Source organism: Heterodontus francisci, chromosome 1, assembly GCF_036365525.1.
Source record: "Heterodontus francisci isolate sHetFra1 chromosome 1, sHetFra1.hap1, whole genome shotgun sequence".
Classification (NCBI taxonomy): domain Eukaryota; kingdom Metazoa; phylum Chordata; class Chondrichthyes; order Heterodontiformes; family Heterodontidae; genus Heterodontus; species Heterodontus francisci.
In genome coordinates this window covers 275,081,388-275,100,627 of record NC_090371.1, presented here as the reverse complement: position 1 = coordinate 275,100,627, position 19,240 = coordinate 275,081,388, and the positions used below count along the sequence as shown (strand labels likewise).

The window sequence follows — 19,240 nt, the reverse complement described above, 5'->3', positions numbered from 1 at the left end:
TCATTCTCTGCCTGCAACTCACTAATCCCCACCCACAAGACATTCATGTTCCTGTATTAGCCTTCAGGAGATGTGTTCAACTGGCACAGGATGAGATTAGGTGATCACAAGCTTACACAGCAAATACACAAATATCTGGGAGAATTCATTTTAACTCAATCCACCCGGGAAGAAACTGACAGGTTCACAGCCGTTGTCCTTTTTATAAACGCTGCCTCACTCACTTTGGCAATTCATTCCATGCTCTAACAACTTTGAAGAGTGGTTCATTTAACCTCCTCCATCATTCTCAGTCGCTGCCCCTTGTTACCAACTCACCAATCAATGGACTCAATCTTTCACCATTCATGCTCTAAAAACGATTCATATGTCAAAAGACTTTGCCCTCAACTTCTCCATTCCAGAACAAAAAAAACCCTCATTTTGAAGCATTCTCCATAAGGAGAACCTCTCCAGAGGTCATTGCAGTGAATGTTCGCTGTACGCTTTCCCGAGACTGACATATTGATAGTAACATAGGGACGTACAGGGCTGGAAAATACGAATTCAGTCCATCCAGTCAGTTCCACTCTCTCCTTAAAGTCAATCAGCTGTACCAATTTGATAATAGTTGGGGGAGGGACCGGCACAAGGCTGGGGGTGAATATATTCTGGTGATGAAAGTTGCCCAATAAACAAATACACCTGGGAAAAGAAGTCAGATATTGGAATATAATGCAGGGATTATTTTATCAGGGTTAACTCACTGGTATATAGTGGAAGGCATTACATATGGAATACAAGGCTGGAGCATCACAGCTGTGGCTCGGATACTAGAGTTCCTTCAGTACAGTACTAAAGTGTCAGCCTAGATTTGGAGCTCACATTCCTGAGGAGGAGATTGAACCCACAACTTTCTGACTCAGAAGCGAGAGTGCGATCATTTGAGCCATGTGAATGCCCCCTTCGCACCCACCCAATTTTCTTTTCCATTAACAAATTGAGTGCAATATAAAACAGGTTACCAATTTGCTCTGAACTGGCGTAGACCAATTGATGAGACAAGGGAACAGACACTACTCAGTGGCAAGAGTTGGTATCAGCTGCTCTCAGACAAGTAACATGCCTGCATTTATTGTCCATCCAAGTTGCCCTGAGATGGTCGTGGTGGGCTTTCTCTTTAAACCGCTGCAGCCCATATAGTGAAGGTGCTGTAACAGTTTGCTACAACAGAGTGGCTTGAAAGCAGTTAAAAGCTCCAAACTGATGTGGGAGGGGAGTCACATATAGGCTGGACCAGATAAGGACAGCAGGTTTCCTTCCCAAAGGACATTTGTGAACCAGTTGAGTTTTACGGCAACCCGACAATTTCATGGTCACTTTTACTGATGGCAGCTTTTTATTTCGAGATTTTTGAAACTGAAATCAAATATTTAATCAGGACTGTTCCGATAAAAGGTTATTGACCTGAAACATTAACTCAGTTTCTCTCTTTACAGATGCTTCCAGACCAGAGTACATCCAACATTTTCTATTTTTATCTCAGATTTCCAGCATCTGCAGTATCTTGCTTCTGTAACATTCTTTCCCCTGATGAGTTGATACCTTCTTTTCACAGGCTATCCCTTTACATACAGGACCTCTGCCACTTGCTTGAACTATTTGTCAACATTAGACTGACTGCTTTGGAACACTTCACCAATTACACAAAAGCTAACTGGCAATGCCTTTGTGAAGCCGAGACACTGCAGAACAAGTCTCCTCTGGAAATGTGCAGGGCAGACCATCTGAGCCAGCAAATGGAGGGCCTGGGATAAGGACGGACAATGTATGTGAGTGAGGGATTGCTGCACCTCCCTTTCTTGTCCTCTGCTCTTCCTGCTTCAAATCTAGGTGCACCATGGAATCCTAAAAGCAATTCCCGTCCTGAACGCTTCACTTTCTGCAAGCTAAGAGGCAGCTGGAAGCATAGTTTCAAGAAATGGATTTGGAAATAAAAGACTTGCAATACACTAACAAAAATTAGACTGATACACCAACAAATAAAAATGAATACAGAAACAAAACTGTAGATGGAAAGAAAGGATTGAAGTTGCATTTATTTATCTAGCGCCTTTCACATCCTCAGGATGATCCAAAGTATTTCAGCGAATTACGTCTAAATTGTGGTCACTATTGTCGAGTGGCCAAATATGGTAGTCAAATCGCACACAGGAAAGACTGACTTGCATTTATCTACTGCCTTACATGACCACCAGACATCTCAATGTGCACTACAGCCAATGAAGTACTTTTGAAGTGTAGCCACTGCTGTAAAGTAAGAAATGCTGAAATGAGATAAATGACCAGTTAGTCTGTTTTTGGTGTAATAAATTAAGGGATAAATGTTGGCCAGGACAGCGGGAAACCTCACCTGCTCTTTTTCCAATGTAATCTTTTACATGCACACTTTTCAAACATATAGGCAATTTCCTTTTGAAAGTAACCATTGAATCTCCTTCCACCATTCTTTCAAATAAAATATAACTAGAAAGTTAACTTTTTGAATGATACTTATATTTGCCAATGTAAGATTCAGACATCAGTTGACTTCCAGAGTTTTACATACAATTTTTAAAGCAAGCACATGCACTGCTCCCCAACCCCTCCCACAAAGCCATCCAAATTTTCTGGAGAAAAGCAGAGGAATAATTAAGAACATGTGCATTTACACAGAACACTGTGTGCAAGTCTACATCAAGTTTTAGAATCACTCTTTCACGCAACATCTGTCTGTAGTATTGTATGCCAGGGATTAATCAGCTATTTTAAGGGCTGCTAATCACACACACACACACACACACAGAGGAACATTTCTGGCAAACAGTTTTACTCCTCTTAATCAAAGGTGGCAGGAGAGAGAGAGAGAAAAGAGAGAGAGAGAGAGAGAGAGAGAGTCAAAACATTTAATTTCTAGTCATCATTAACACATCAAAAGTTCTGCTCACAACTCACAGACTATTCCCTTTTTTTAATCTAATACTTTGTCTCGGGATATTTTACATTTCTTATTTTTCTAAAGATAAAAATTTAATTTGCTCCAGTTTGATTTTCCCTTAGAAACCTACGTTTAGACAAAGGATATTTTTCACAGATCAACCAAACCAGTGCAATTGTGCACATGCATATATAACGGCCTGGATTTTGCAGTTAACCATGAATTAAGGATGGCACTCGTTCATTACACTTGCCCACCCACTTTCTAAGGGCTTTGAACTGGAATGTATGATAACTTGAAATCCATCTTGGGGCCAGCACCCTCTACAGGGGAGCTGGGACCTGTGCGAACAGGGCAAGCATCTCACCTTAGAGTCAGAGAGATACAGCACTGAAACAGGCCCTTCGGCCTACCGAATCCGTGCTGACCATCAACCACCCGTTTATACTAATCCTACATTAATCCCATTTTCCCTCTCACATCCCCACCTTCCCTCAATTCTCCTACCACCTACCTATACTAGGGGCAATTTTTACAATGGCCAATTTACCTATCAACCCGCAAGTCTTTAGCATGTGGGAGGAAAACGGAGCACTCGGAGGAAACCCACGCGGTCACAGGGAGAACTTGCAAACTCCACACAGGCAGTACCCAGAACCAAACCTGGGTCACTGGAGCAGTGAGGCTGCGGTGCTAGCCACTGCGCCGCCCCAATCAAATTGAAGAATTCTTAATGTGCAGCACAGAATCTAAACCAGGGAATGCAAGTTCGAATAAAATTTTCTAACGTTAACAAACCTTGATTAGGTCTGAACCTGGAGTATGTCTTTTAACAAAGACATTTGTGCATTTATACTTCAGGTTGTCCCAAAGCTCTTTACAAATCAATGAAGTGCTTTTGCAGTGTAATCAATATTGTAATGTCGGAAACGCAGCAGCCAATTTGCACACAGCAAGCTCCCACAAACAGCAATGTGATAACCAGATTTTATGGGTTTCTTTTAAAGGTTGAGGGATAAATATCGGCCACGACACCAGAGAGAACTTCCAGCTCTTCGATCTTCTTGGGTTCTTACACGTCTACCTGAGAGGGCAGACGGGGCCTCAGTTTAACATCTCATCTAAACGACGGAACCTCTAACAGTGCTGCATTCCCTCAGAACCATACTGAAGTGCCAGTCCAGATTATGCACTCAAGTCTTGGGGACAGACTTGAACCCACAACCTTCTGACTCAGAGGTAAGTGAACCAGTGTACTACGAATAACACCTTACCAAGGTTTGGCTAACAACATGTTCATGTTAAAAGATACAGACTTCACCAGATATAGAAAATAATTATACCATTTGTTTGACAATGAAAATAACACTATTACCTCCCATAAAACTCTTGTATTCCAGTTATTTAAAATTATAAAACTTATTTCTTTTGCTTGCTGGAGGTGACCAGGAGGTTGTAGATATACTACAACCGTTTCATATATTCCTACGTACCAAGCATAGTGGGGCCTGTAGGTTTTGCTGAACCATTCTGTGCTGCTCATCATTCACAGTTGTTGTCTGAGTATATGGCTGGATGAAATGTACAATTCCATGATTTATCTCAAGCACATACACACACGCATACATAGACAGACAGACATGGAAATGGGCAACACCCTAATCCAGACGGATAGGTCTGTCCTTCTAAGGGAAATTTCTTGTCAAATTGTGTTTTGGGGGGAAAAAAAACACACAACATAATGAATTTAAGTTTCAAAACTGGAGTTCAGTTTAAACAGGATATTCGCTCATTTTTTATTCAAACACACTTTGTAAATTTAAGTAAAAATCTCACCAGCCAAGATGTTTCAAGGCGACATGGTATTAAAAAATAAATCAAAAGCAGCCACTTTCAGAAGGTGCTATTATAATTGCAAGGAATTTAATAATGTTGGCCACTCTTTGTACTCCTTCAGCCTACTGTGTTTCATTAAACACTTTATTTCTCTGCTGTACTTTATTTGATCTACTCTTCACTGAAATCATATTGATACTTCTGGCACAGATATCCATTACCTCCCACTGATCAACAAAAGTTCCACATTTACCATTCATAACTGCAGTCATTTGCGTCGTGTCTGTCTCTTCCCGACATTGCAGAAATTTATGTCATGTGCAAACAGTCATTCCAGTGTAAATCCTTTCATTAAACATCATTTTCATTATGAACTGAATACCATATATTCTAAGACGAGTCCCTAGGGGAGCCTCAACTGGTCAAAGATGCAGTATTATTGAGTTTGTATTATCCAGAACAGCTTTTAATAGGAGTTTTTTAAAAATTCATTCATGGGATGTGGGCGTCGCTGACCAGGCCAGCATTTATTGCCCATCCCTAATTGCCCTTTTATGGCATGGTATTGGCAGTAACTCAAAAAGCTTCACGCTTTTTAAAAATTATTTGTTAGGATTCACAGGATGTGAGCATTTCTGGCAACGCCAGCATTTGTTGCCCATCTCAAATTGCCCTTGAGAAAGTGGTGGTGAGCTGCCTTCTTGAACTGTTAAAGGCCATGTGGTGTAGATACACCCACAGTGCTGTTAGGAGGGATTTTGACCCAGTGATAATGAAGGAACAGCGATATAGTTCCAAGTCAGGATGGTGTACGACTTGGAGGGGTACTTGCAGGTGGTGGTCCCATGTGTCTGCTACCTTTGTCCTTCTAGGTTGTAGAGTTCACGAATTTGGAAGGTGCAGTCAAAGGAGCTGGCGTGTTGCTGCAGTGCATCTTTTATGCAGTACACACTGCTGCCACTGTGCGCCGGTGGCAGAGGGAATGAATGTTTAAGATGGTGGATGGGATGTCGATCAAGCAGCGGCTTGGTCCTGAGCTTCCTGAGTGTTGTTCGAGCTGCACTCAAAGTCATAGTGTTATACAGTACAGAAACAGGCCCTTCGGCCCATTGTCTGTGCCGGCCATGTTGAGGGTTCCTGCCTCTACCAATCCTTCAGGCAGTGTGTTCCAGATTCCAACCACCCTCTGGGTGAAATTATTTAGGCAAGTATCCCATATGCCTTCCTAACCACCTTATCTACATGTGCTGCTGCCTTCAGTGATCTATGGACAAGTACACCAAGGTCCCTCTGACAGCCTGTACTTTCAGATAAGTGGAGAATATTCCATCACATTCCTGAGTTGTGCCTTGTAGATGGTGGACAGGCTTTGGGGAGTCAGTTGGTGAGTTACTTATTACAGAATTCCCAGCCTCTGACCTGGTCTTGTAGCCACAGTATTTCTATGGCTGGTCCAGTTCAGTTTCTGGTCAACAGTGACCCGCAGGATGTTGATGGTGAGAGATTTATTAATGATAATGCCATTGAACATCAAGGGGAAATGATTAGATTCTCTCTTGTAGATATGGTCATTGCCTGGCACTAGCATGACGTGAATGTTACTTGCAACTGGTCAACTCAAGTCTGAATATTGTCCAGATCTTGCTGCATGCAGGCACGGGCTGCATGCAGGCACGGACTGCTTCAGTATCAGAAGAGTTACGAATTGTACTGAACACTTGGTAATCATCAACAAACATCCTCACTTCTAACCTTATGTTGGAGGGAAGGTCACTGATGAAGCAGCTGAAGATGCTTGGGCCTAGGACACTACCCTGGGAACTCCTGCAATGATGTCCTGGAGCTGAGATGACTGGCCTCAAACAGCCACAACCATCTTCCTTTATGCTAGGTATGACTCCAACCAGTGAAGAGTTTTCCCTCTGATTCCCATTGACTTCAATTTTGCTAGGGCTCCTTGACGCCACAATCGGTCAAATGCTGCCTTTGATGTCAAGGGCAGTTACTATCACCTCATCTCTTGAATTCAGCTGTTCTGTCGATGTTTGGACCAAGGCTGTAACAAGGTCTGGAGCCAAATGACCCTGAAGAACCCAACTCAACATTGGTGAGCAGGTTCTTGCTGAGCAAGTGCCACTTGATAGCACTGTCAACTACATGTGCAGTTGTTTAGAAGTCACTTGTTTTCTGGCTGCAGACTTTCCTTGATTGCTGGCGCTGGTACACACAGGCAAAATCTGCAGCTGCTATACCATCCAGGTGGACAGAACTGCATCTGCCCAAAGCCTGTGCTGGCAACTGGTACATACCGGCAGGCATGGCACTGCCAGACCTTGCGTGCGGGCAAAGTGCACAGCCAGCTCCATGGACAGTGCTGGCAGCCAACTACATAGTTGCACCAGCTCTGATGCAAGGAAAGAAACATTCCTTAAACATGTTCTTCCTGCTACTGTTGGTTGCTGCTTTGCTTTATTTGCATTGCCAACAGAGAAGTAGAGTCTTCGAGTGGAGGCACTGAACGTATAAAATTACCACTGTTAGTAACCTCTTTTGTCAGCTTTAGCCAGTAATCCTGCATCATGCCTGACAGGTACATTTTATTCCCGTTTTACAGACTAGGGTAGCTTCACATTGTTTTGTAGTTGAGGTTGTTCAATTTGGTTACCTAATCCCAGTGGAGGGAGGTCAGCACACAGAGGCTCTTCTCCCACAGTCCTAGCTAAAAATTAGCAAATATAAAAGCATCTTTAGATGTGCCATCCAGAGGTAATAAGCTACAAGAACCTGTTGAGGAGACTTTCCAACATGGATTAATTGACTGCACTAACAGGCTGGCAAAGTCATTTCGATTAATGGTGCTTGGCTTCAAAGGAATCTCAATTATTGGCTGTGCTTATCCTAGAGCTATTACAAGGAAAGACCTTTAAAATCCAATTTTGGGCTGCACACTAGGTTGTAAAATTGCACCACTTTAACATCCCAGGCCTTTGGGATATTGACGTGCAAAATGTCACATAAGCTCTCAAGAATGCACCTATCCGGCAAAGGTTATCTTCTTGCGCTATGAAGGAGAAGCATTTAAGAATTTTTTCAAAAGTGTTTCCATAGCTTTTGGAGACAGTCTCTTCCTGATACCATGTCAGCAGGGCACCTTGGCTTTTCTATCACCACTACAAGTGCTACTATTAAATCAGAACCAGCCAGTTATTCCTTTGACCCAGTATTATTACAGTAGGGAATGGAGTACCGTCAGGGAATATGCAAGCTGTCACAATTTGGCTGGGCACAATGAATTAATAGGTGATCTTAATTTAAAAGGCAAAAATGGATAAGTACAGCTTTTATATCTTATAACAAGGTACATGCAATGATAGTAAATAACAGTTTAAAACATAACCTGCAAAAATAATCCAAGATGTGGCACACACACATCAAATACCTTCCAGAAGTCAGCTCAAATATAAATCCCGACTCTGGCCATCAGTTCACTTCCTATGAAAACAACAGGCCAGAATTTACTGCCAAAATAGACTGAGGCTAATAATGCTCATTGTTGCTTATGCGCAAATTGCACAAAAACCTCAGGCGAGGGCAGGTGTATGGGTAAACCCGAAAATTCCAAAGTTGCTACCCAAGATGCACTGCTCAGTCGTTAGTTTTGTGAAAATGACTTGCATGGTAGATACGAACAAAACTTGGCACAGAAAGTTAGGGCTTGTCAGTTTCATTCAATGTACCCTTTTCAAAGGTGCAATAATGTTAATTGTTGCCAAACAACCTGACACTGAAAATTAAAACTTTTGCAAGTGTGGAGTCTCATTCCTTCCTTTTTCATCTTTCTCTCTTAATAAAATCTTTCATTTCCTCTCTGTACTTGATTTGACAATGAATTCAATATGCTAACTTAAACTTCCTGGCTTAGTCTCTGCTCTGTTCATTAACAATATTTCATTCTGATTGGTTAACGAGATCCCAGATGCCCTGTAGAGGGCATTGCACTCTTAAGATCACCCACATGCAGCAATTCCTAGTGCAAAAGCTCCAGGACATTAAATGGGCTGATTGCTCACTGGCTACAGTAAATTCTGGCCCAATGTATTCTAATTGATTCCCATTAACCCAGCAAATGAAGGGTCCACTGAATACAAAACTAGTCAATTAAAGTGAATCAGAGATTTTTCTGAAGGACCAAACATTAATATTCATTTGAAAAACTATGCTAGTGGGTGCAATGGGAGAAAGTTTCTAAACAATAAGTAAACAGTATATGATTTTTAAAATGTTACCTGATGGGCTTTCTTTCCTTTAATAGATCTTCCAGACTTCTCTCATAATGCTCAGTAACAACGACCAGCCTTTCTGTACATGAGGAAGAACAGGACTCCCAAGATGTTAAACACAGTGTAGAAATTATTGCCAAGTTGTTAAATCAATTGCTTTTAAACATCTATGATGCCAAGTCTTGGTTAACTGAAAATTGATATTTTTTATTCAATAACAAGAAATGAAGAATACTGTACCTCTGGCATTTGAGTCAAGTTGGAGTTGATAATGTCCATCTTTTATGCGTGATTGGGACATTATTAAAGCCAAATCACTATCTTGGGCTTGTACAGATTACTTTGGAATAAAGATTGTTTCAGGAAATTGGATGAACCCATTTCATTAATTTTGAAACTACATGGACTAGTGTTGGGTCCCACTCTTGTAGCAAAACAAAAAGATAAAAAGTCACATGCAAACACACCATAAAAGAAGATCAAAAAGATCAGGGTGGCACAGTGGCGCAGCCTCACAGCTCCAGCGACCCGGGTTCAGTTCTGGGTACTGCCTGTGCGGAGTTTGCAAGTTCTCCCTGTGACCGCATGGGTTTCTGCCGGGTGCTCCGGTTTCCTCCCACAGCCAAAGACTTGCAGGTCGATAGGTAAATTGGCCATTGTAAATTGCCCCGAGTGTAGGTAGGTGGTAGGAGAATGGTGGGGATGTGGTAGGGAATATGAGATTAATGTAGGGTTAGTATAAATGGGTGGTTGTTGGTCGGCACAGACTCGGTGGGCCGAAGGGCCTGCTTCAGTGTTGTATCTCTCTATGACTCTAATGTTGAGGAGTTCTCCTACACTTCAGCTTCCTCCAAAGAACTGATTCATTCAGTTCCACAGGAGGAAGAAACTCTTGTCCAAGTGATCATTCTACATGGTTGAGCCAAAAACGTGGGTGTGCAGGGCCAATGGTGGGGGAATTTATTTTCTAAAAAAGTTTAATTCATTCATGGGATGTAGGCAGCACCGTCAAGGCCAGCATTTGTTGCCCATTCCTAACTTCCTTGAGGAGGTGATGGTGAGCCACCTTCTTGAGCTGCTGCAATCCATGCAGGGTACCACAGTGCTGTTAGAGAGAGGGAGTTTCAGGATTTTGACACAGCAACAGTGAAGGAACAGTGATATAGTTCCAAGTCAGGATGGTGTGTGGCATGGAGGGGAAGTTGCAAGTGGTGGTGTTCCCATGTGTCTGCTGCCCTTGTTCTTGATGGAGGCATGGGAGCACCACAGCCAAGAACAATCCTACATTTACCCAATGTCACCAAACAAGCACTTTCAAACAGAGGTCGTAAGATAGTGACCAGAAGCAGGAACCCTAGTTAATTTTTATCTCTCAGGGACATTTAGGCCAATTCCCTACCAGCTGGTCTAGTTGAAACTAGCTAACCTTACACAATGGTGGATTGAAACTGAGATCTCTGTCATATGTATGACTGTACTGGGAAGTCCCCTTGCCCACTGAGCCACCAGGGAAGGGTTGAGAAATGGATGTTAAGGAGAGACATCATAAGATAACTTTGGAAGGCAGTAATGTTCATGTACAAACAGATGCTGAACTCAATTACCCAGCCCTTTAGATCCCTTCCTCCTCCCAGTTACATCTTCACTTTTAAATTATATGCTACAGGTTAGAATCCTTCTGTCTTAGTGGTTTGGCACCTATAATCACGGCATCTACTTGGCATACTTGACTTATATGTCCTTGTACAATCAGAAATATTGTATCGTTCAACGAATGCTTACCACATGCCTAATAAATTTACATGAAGCATTTGTTCATTGGATTAAATATCATCCAATTTTTGCAGTACATTACTGGCAAGAATCAATATAATTGACTCAAGACATTCCAGGCTTTCTCTTTCAAATGTCGTTAAAATCATAGATTCTTATATCAGAGAAGGAGACCATTCAGTCCATTAGGCCTGTGTCAGCTCTTTCGAAGAACTATCCAGTTTGTCCCATTTCCCCGCTCTTTCCCCATAACCCTATAGGCTGTTCCTTTTCAAATAAAAATTCAATTCAGTTTTGAAAATTACCATTGAATCTGCTTCCACCACCCTTTCAGGCAGTGCTTTCTATATCATAACAACTTACTCCACAAAAACCATCCCATCTTCCCTCAGTTTCTTTTGCCAATTATCTTAAATGTGGACTCTGGTGAACAACATACCCTTATTTACTCTATCAAAACCCATCGTTAATTTTGAACACCAATTAAATCCCCCCATAACCTTCTCTGCTCTCAGGAGAACAATCTCAGATTCTCTAGTCCCTCATCTCTGATATTATTCTGCGAAATCTTGTCTGCACCCTCTCCAAGGCCTTGACATCCTTCCTAAAGTTTGGTGCCTAAAATTGGACACAATACTCTATAACTGAGGTTTAATCAGTAATTTATAAAAGTTTAGCATAACTTCACTCCATTTGGAAAACTTAGAAAATGCTTCAGTTTTACATTTTCTATCACCTACTGGAGAATCAGAATAAGTTTACAGTAGTTTGAGGCCTCAAGTGGAGTGAAATATCTAGAATTTCACTGTTAGCATAGCCATCTTTGGTTCTCCAAAGTATAATTTCACGACACACAGAAGCAATACTATAGGATGTCATCAAACTAAATTGACTGACCCAGTTTGCTTCCTTGTGGTTGTAATGCTTTGACAGGCTCAGAATGTAATGCTTTCTTACTCAATCGTCTATGCCTCATATGAACATCCAGATCAATCTAGGTCTGGCAAGTGATAAAATACCGAATTGACAACTGTCACTCTCAAAAGGGTGCACCACCTTATCCAAGACCCACCCAAGCTGGTGGCCTGGCAGCAGAATAATGTTGTTTTGGCTCCAACTTAACACCTGGAACTGAGGGAATACCCCTGGCGCAATTCCTCACATGACAGCGCAACATCAAAACATGCACTGGATGCACTGTACACTGAGCTACTGATGAGAGTCTGATTCCTCGGGTCAGCAGGCACATGCAAAGTGTAGGGAGATTGGGCATTCAAAATTCTTCTGAAATTTAAAGCACCATCAAGTATTCAAAGGCATATCCAAGACACAGTGTCAACGTTGATATGTCTAGACATGTGCTTCCTTAAAAAGCTTATTTACTGTACAAGGACATTTTAACAGACAGCAGAAAAATATATTCTGTTGACACATAGTATTCTCTTCAATTATCCAAAGAACTAATAGGAAGCAACTATGCAAAAACATTTAAAAATCATCTCCTGTAGATTTGAGAATATGTATCGGAACTGTCAGAGAATTCATTACTTCACGTGTCTTTTGGTTTCATCAGTCTCCATTGTCTTACAATGATGTTACTCCATGATTCAAAGATATGAACATACCAATTAGGAGAAGGTGGTCAGTCGGCCCCTCAAGCCTGCTCCGCAATTCAATAAGATCATGGCTGATTGGTTTGTGTCTCGAATTCCACACTCCCATTTACCCCCAATAACCTTTGATTCCCTTGCCTAACAAGAATCTATCTACCTCTGCCTTAAGAATATTCAATGACTCCGCCTCCACCACCTTCTGAGGCAGAGTTCCAAAGTCACACAACCCTCAGAGAAACATTTCTCCTCATCTGTCTTAAAAGGGCATCCCCTAATTTTAAAACAGTGCCCCCTAGTTCTGGACTGACCCACAAGAGGAAACATCCTCTCCACATCCACCTTGTCAAGACCATTCTGGATATTATATACTTCAATCAAGTCTTTCCTCATTCTTTTAAACTCCAGTGAAAACAAGCTCAGTCTGTCCAATCTTTCCTCATAAGACAACCCGCTTATTCCAGGTATTAATCTAGTAAACCTCCTCTGAACTGCCTCCAACGTATTTACATCCTTCCTTAAATAAAGAGACCAAAACTGCACACAGTATTCGAGACGTGGTCTCGTCAATGCACTGTATAACTGAAGCAGAACATCCTTACTTTTATTTTCAATTCCTCTCGTAATAAAGGATAGCATTCCATTAGCCATCTTTATTACCTGCTTTAACTGCATACTACATTTTTTTGACTCCTACACTAGAACACCTCGATCCCTCTGTACCTCGGAATTCTGCAGTTGTTCTCCATTTAAGTAATACTCTGCTTTTTTGTTCTTCCTGCCAAAGTGAACAACTTCACATTTTCCAGCATTATACTCCATCTGCCAAAGATGATGCAGATCTACACAGAATGCACTGTACAAGAAAGAACTCACCATGTTTGCCCCGTGATATGTCCACATACTGGCAGAGTCTGGGATGTGAGATGGCCTTCAGGATTTGGAATCGCCCTAGAATCCTAATGGAATTTGGGGTGAGTGGAAGCCCATTACTGCCGCATACATCATGTGGAAGAGCTGAAGCGAAAAAAGTGAAGGCTCCAAGCTGGGCATCTTTTAGGGGAAACATTTTACTCTCAATTCAGTGTCATCACAAATCTGAGGATTGGAAAAGAAAGAAATATGCAAGAGATTGAGTGTGGAAAAAAGCAGCCATTTTAAGTTACACACATAATTAAGACACTCAAAATGCTTAAGTGAGACAAACCTCCTTCGGGAGGTATATTACCAGATCATTACTACGCAATGAAATTAAGGTTTTCGATCCCTAACTAATGATAATTCAAAACGAGGCCATACAAAGAGTGGTAAAAACCTGGAAGGCTCTTATCCAAAACGTTGTGAATGCTGGGTCAATTAGAACTTTCAGGACTCATTAATAGATTTTTGTTTGGTCAGGGTATCAAGGGCTATGGAACCAAGGCAGGTGAATGGAGCTGAGGTACTGATCAGTCATGATCTAACTGAATGGTGGAACAGACCTGAGGGGTTAATGGGCTTACTCCTGTTCTTATGTTCCTAACTGCAGTGCCAAAACATCGATAATCTACATTTGGAGGAACTAGTGAATCATTTAATAAATGTGGTCTGAAGTTTTTTTAAAAAAAAACAAAACGGAAATCACTCAAGTACATAACCATAGCATTTTGAAGCACCAACATTTATTTATCAGAAACTTCACAAATCTTCATTTTATAAAAAGTTGTACAAACTATATAATGGCTGACTGAGATGAGATCTACCTTTCTTTGCGAAAAAATTATTTTAAGGGGAACACAAAAAGTTCAGGCACAATCTACAAACTAAATCATTAACTCTTTATAATTTTAATCATTGCATACAGTACCTTCCCTTTAACACAAATGTAATTTGTAAAGATTTTAAAACATTTTTTCCTTAACATCTTAATTTTAGCAATGTTGTCACCAAGTATCTTGAAAGCATTTTTGCTACTATTAGACAAACATAGAGTACTGATTCTATGTAAGTGATTCTCCTATAGAGAGTTAATGTTGACCACTGGTATCAGTGGCATGGACTATTAAGAGCTCCACCAAGCTTAATACCTTTTCATACAGTCACACACATTTGCACTTCAACACCAACTTGGCCCTGACACCTCACAGCCAGAAAGCCTTGAATTAAATTCCACTCTAGGTGGATGTAAAAGCTTTAGTAGTACTATTCGAAGAAGGGCAGGGGAGTTCATCCTAACATTCATCCCTAAATCAACACCTCCAAAAACAGATTATATGGACATTGCTGTTTATGGAATTTTGCTGTGCGGGAAGTGCCTATATAAAAAAAGGGGCTTAAATTTATATAGTGCCTTTTACAAACTCAGGCTGTTCCAAAATCACAAAGAAGTACTTTTGAAGTGTAGTCACTGTTGTAATGTAGGAACAATTGTGACTAAACATTAACTCATTAGCTGTAAAGCACTTTTGGATGCCCTTAAAATGTGACAGACACTATATAAATGCAAGTTCTTCCTTTAAAGCTGCTTGTTATTTATTCCAGTGTTGTCCAATGGAAATAATTTTTTTCCAAAAAATATACTTTATTCATCAAATTTGTAAAAGTACATTATATAACAGTTCAAATTTGACATTACATAAAGTGCAATACAGTTGAATTTCTTTCAATACAGTACGTGGAACTCTGAGATGCCTCACCACACTTACAATTATGGGTAATATTTACATTATTCTACATTTCATGTCAAACATTCTCTGGTGCATATAGCCTGAGGGTTTTTCCACAGGTTGCAGCCCCTTGGTCTACTATGGCGGGAGGGCCTCAGACCGTGGGCCTTTCCCATTGAGCCTTTGTGGTAGCTGTCCCAAGCTTTAGTGCATCCCTCAGTAACATTCAGTCGCAGACAGCTCTTTGCGCTGGAAGACCAACAAGTTTTGGGCAGACCAAAGAGCTTCTTTCACTGAATTGAAGGTCTTCCAGTAGCAGCAGTTGATGTTTGTCTTGGTGTGCATCCCGAGGAATAGTCCGTAGAGCACCAAGTCCTGCGTTAAGGAGCTGCTCGGGATGAACCTGGACAAAAATCACTGCATCTCTTTCCAGACCTGCTTTAGTTTAGTTTAGAGATACAGCACTGAAACAGGCCCTTCGGCCCACTGAGTCTGTGCCGACCATCAACCACCCATTTATACTAATCCTACACTAATCACATATTCCTACCACATCCCCACCTGTCCCTATATTTCCCTACCACCTACCTATACTAAGGGCAATTTTGCAGAGGCTCATTCCAGAAGAAGGTAGGAGACAGTCTCTTCCCCACCTCAGCTGCCTCAAGGATGGCTTACGGTGGTGCTGAGACTCCGGGTGGGCGAATAAGATCTGACTTGGAGGCCCATTTGCACCATCAACCAAGCTATGTCTTGGTGCTTGTTTGGAAGTTCTGGCAATGAGATATGCTGCCAAATGACTCACAGTCTGCTCAGGGAAGCCTAAGACTGGATCCACCATCTCCTTTTCCCACAGGGACTCTGGGATGTTACGTGCAGACCACTGCCTGATGGACTTGTAGTCAAAGGTATTTTTCTGTACAGACTTTTCCATGAGGGACAGCTGGTATGGCACGTTCCAGCTAAATGCAGTGTTCCACGGCAACAGGGCCAGACCCATCCTTCGCAAAACCAGGGACAGATAGAACCTTAGCACTTGGCAATTGTGTATTGCAGGTCTATGCACAGCTTGATGCAGCCACACACAAAGATGGCCATCGGGAGGAGGGCGAAGTTGTTTTTTTTAATATATTCGTTCGTGGGATGTGGGAGTCGCTGGCTAGGCCTGCATTTATTGCCCAATCTTAATTGCCCTTGAGAAGGTGGTGGTGAGCTGCCTTCTTGAACCGCTGCAGTCCTTGGGGTATAGGTACACAAAGTGCTATTAGGAAGGGAGTTCCAGGATCGTGACCCAGCGACAGTGAAGGAACGGCGATATAGTTCCGTCAGGATAGTGTGTGGCTTGAAGGGGAACTTGTAGGTGGTGGTGTTCCCATGCATCTGCTTTCCCTGCTTTATCTAGAGATTGGTGCATGGTGTCCCCGCAGACATGGTTCATTTTTAAATCTCCAGATAAAGCAGAAGATGGCTTGAGTGACTGCCATGGTGTAGGAGTGGGTACGAGCTAGACCTGCGCCATGTACAGCAACATCATGTGCAACTTATACATGATGACCAGGTTCTTACCCGCAATGGAGAGGGTGCATCACTCCGACCTGCCCAATTTCGGTTTGGCCTTGGCTATATGTTCCTCCCAGTTTCGGCGTATACCCCGGCCCCTCTGAAGCATTTCCCCAGCACCTTCAGGTAGTCTGACCTGATGGTGAAAGGGACAAAAGGTTTGATCGGCCCACTTCCCAAAGAACATGGCCTCACTCTTGCTGTGCTTTACTTTGGCTCCCGAGGCCATTTTGAATTGGTCACAGATAGTGAAACAACAGCGAATCCAAGTAGAATATGGTAACAATTTCCATGTACAGGGACGCTTTGACCTGAGTGCCTCCGCTATCTGGAATCATCATCCCTCTTATGCCCACATCCTTCCTGATGGATTCGGCAAAAGGTTTGATACAGCACACGAGGAAAACAGGAGTGAGAGGCAGTCTTACTTGACCTCACATTTGATCGGAAAGCTTTCCAATTCCCACAGGTTGATTGAAACTGGGCTGATGTTTGTGTAGAGCAGATGGATCCAATTGTTTGTTCCCTCCTCACACCCCATTTTGGAGAGCACATGTTTCATGTAGGTGTGCAACATTCTATCAAAGGTCTCCTCCAGGCTGATGAGGCGGGTGTCTACCCTCTTGTCCTGTGCATAGGTGATTGTATCCCTGAGTAGCATGAGACCATCAGAGATCTTCCTGCCAGGTGAAGTGCAGGTCAAATCGGGTGGATCACCAACTCCAGAGCAGACTTGACCCGACTGGCAATGACCTTAGACAGAATTTTGTAGTCCACGTTGAGTAAAATGGGCCACCAATTTCTGATTTCCTCCCTCTTCCCCTTCCATTTGTAGATGAGGCTAATGATGCCTTTCCTCATTGATTCTGATATGCTGGACCAATCGAGTCCCAATACAACTTGGCAGTAAGATAGCACTTCTGGGAGTTTTGCTTGCCTCAAAGGACCTGATGGCCTTTGTCAGCTAGTCCAGAATTAGCAGTTTGTTCCAGACTTTCCTGTTTACTGTCGTCTAAGACCTCCATGATAGAGAACAGCAAGGACTGGGAGGCAGTGCTATCTGTGGGCTTTACGTCATACAGCCTAGCATAAAAGGATTTGCTGATCCTTAGCAAGGCAAGCTGCAATGATGATATCGAGCAGTCTTCTTCCTTCAGGCTGCTGATCAAAGAGCTCTCGCTCTGTACCTTTTAGAAGAAGAAACGTGAGCACGTTTCATCCTGCTCCACAGAGCGGACTCTGGACATGAAGGTGATCTTGGAGGCCTCCACAACAAAGAGCAAAGCCTGCTGGCTTTTCACCTCTTGGAGATCTTCCTTGACCTCAACCCCAATCAAATACAGCAGGAGCAGATTCTGAATGCTTTTCTGGAGTCAGGACATTTCCCTCTGTCTTGCTCTCTCGTGTTCTGAACACCTTCGAGAATAAAGAACCTCTTGATGTTCGCCTCGATCACTTTCACCAGTGCATCGGGGACTCAAAGAGGCGGTTCACGGTTCTCCAACCTTTGTAATCCCTTTTGAGTTCCTCAATGTTTCTGGAGTCGGTAGTTTCATGTTCAGCTTCCATGTTCCCCTTTCAACCCTCAGGCATTCCTGTAGGTGACAGCGTTCAGAGATGAACACCAGCTTCACATTGGTGGATCATACAGAGAACACTCGGGACACAAACAGGAAGTCTATCCTGGAACAGATGGACCAGTCTGGCCTCGCCTAGGTGTATCCACACGGCACTCGATCTGCAGGGTTGCTGAAGATGTTACACAGCTTGCCGTCTTTTACTGCTTCCACCAGGAGCCTGGACGTAGCTTCCAGTTGCCATCAGCCCTGTCAGATTGTCCAGTTGCATCGATGATGCAGCTGAAGTCACTGCCAAGAATGAACAGCCTGGATGCTGCCAGCATCAGTGGGAGCTGCTGGAAGATGGCCAGTCGCTGGTTCTTTAGAGCCGGGGTGTAGATGTTGATTGACCAGAGCAGGTGTTTTCGTACATTACATTTGCTATGAGGAGACAATCGTCCACCATCTCCTTATCTTCCGTGATGGTGAAGTTTCCTCCTCATAGCAGAATACCCAGGCTGGAGGAACTGCAATCATTTCCTCCTGAGCAGATCTATGTTCCGTGGGACCACCATTGTCTGTAGGTACTGAGATGTGGTATTCCACATTCCTGTGGAAACAGCAGGCCAGCTTTGACCTTGGGAACGTACCCCATGGTTGAAACACATTGCGTAGTTGACTTAACAATGCGCATGTCAATAGAGGCAATCTCAAAACTCATTTAAACTATGTATAGCTCACCAGTCCCACTGTCTATACTGGGCCCAGCCCTTGGGTCAGTTCCTGCATACCTGTTGTGTTTGCAAGCTGTTCGACCTGATGAGCCACAGAAGTGCCTACAGCGCACAGTTTTAGCTGCATATACTCATTGTAGTAGAAAACCCCTGACAGACACTCACACAATACAGGCAAATGTACTCCATGTGTGTTTATTTACTTAGCATCTACCATTCAGTAACCAAGGAAGTAAAGCACTCACCTCACCTTGATCAGAAACTACACTGGCACACTCTATTTTGCT

At 42.6% G+C, this 19,240-nt stretch overlaps 1 protein-coding gene across 6 annotated transcripts in view; it reads right to left on the bottom strand.

Annotated features, from left to right (window-relative positions):
• Nucleotides 1-19,240, bottom strand: part of tbck (TBC1 domain containing kinase) — a 196,372-nt gene that overhangs the window by 165,950 nt on the left and 11,182 nt on the right. For 4 of the 6 annotated variants that reach the window (XM_068045581.1, XM_068045572.1, XM_068045590.1 and 1 more), the window contains exons 2-3: nt 13,332-13,553; nt 9,079-9,151 (exon numbers count right to left, since the gene is read on the bottom strand). In XM_068045581.1, the coding sequence (XP_067901682.1) occupies nt 9,079-9,151; nt 13,332-13,524 (266 nt within the window). In that variant the 5' untranslated portion in view covers nt 13,525-13,553. Of the gene's footprint in view, nt 1-8,189; nt 8,287-9,078; nt 9,152-13,331; nt 13,554-19,240 lie in introns of those variants that run through there. The other 2 variants (XM_068045618.1, XM_068045610.1) reach the window with 2 other exon arrangements.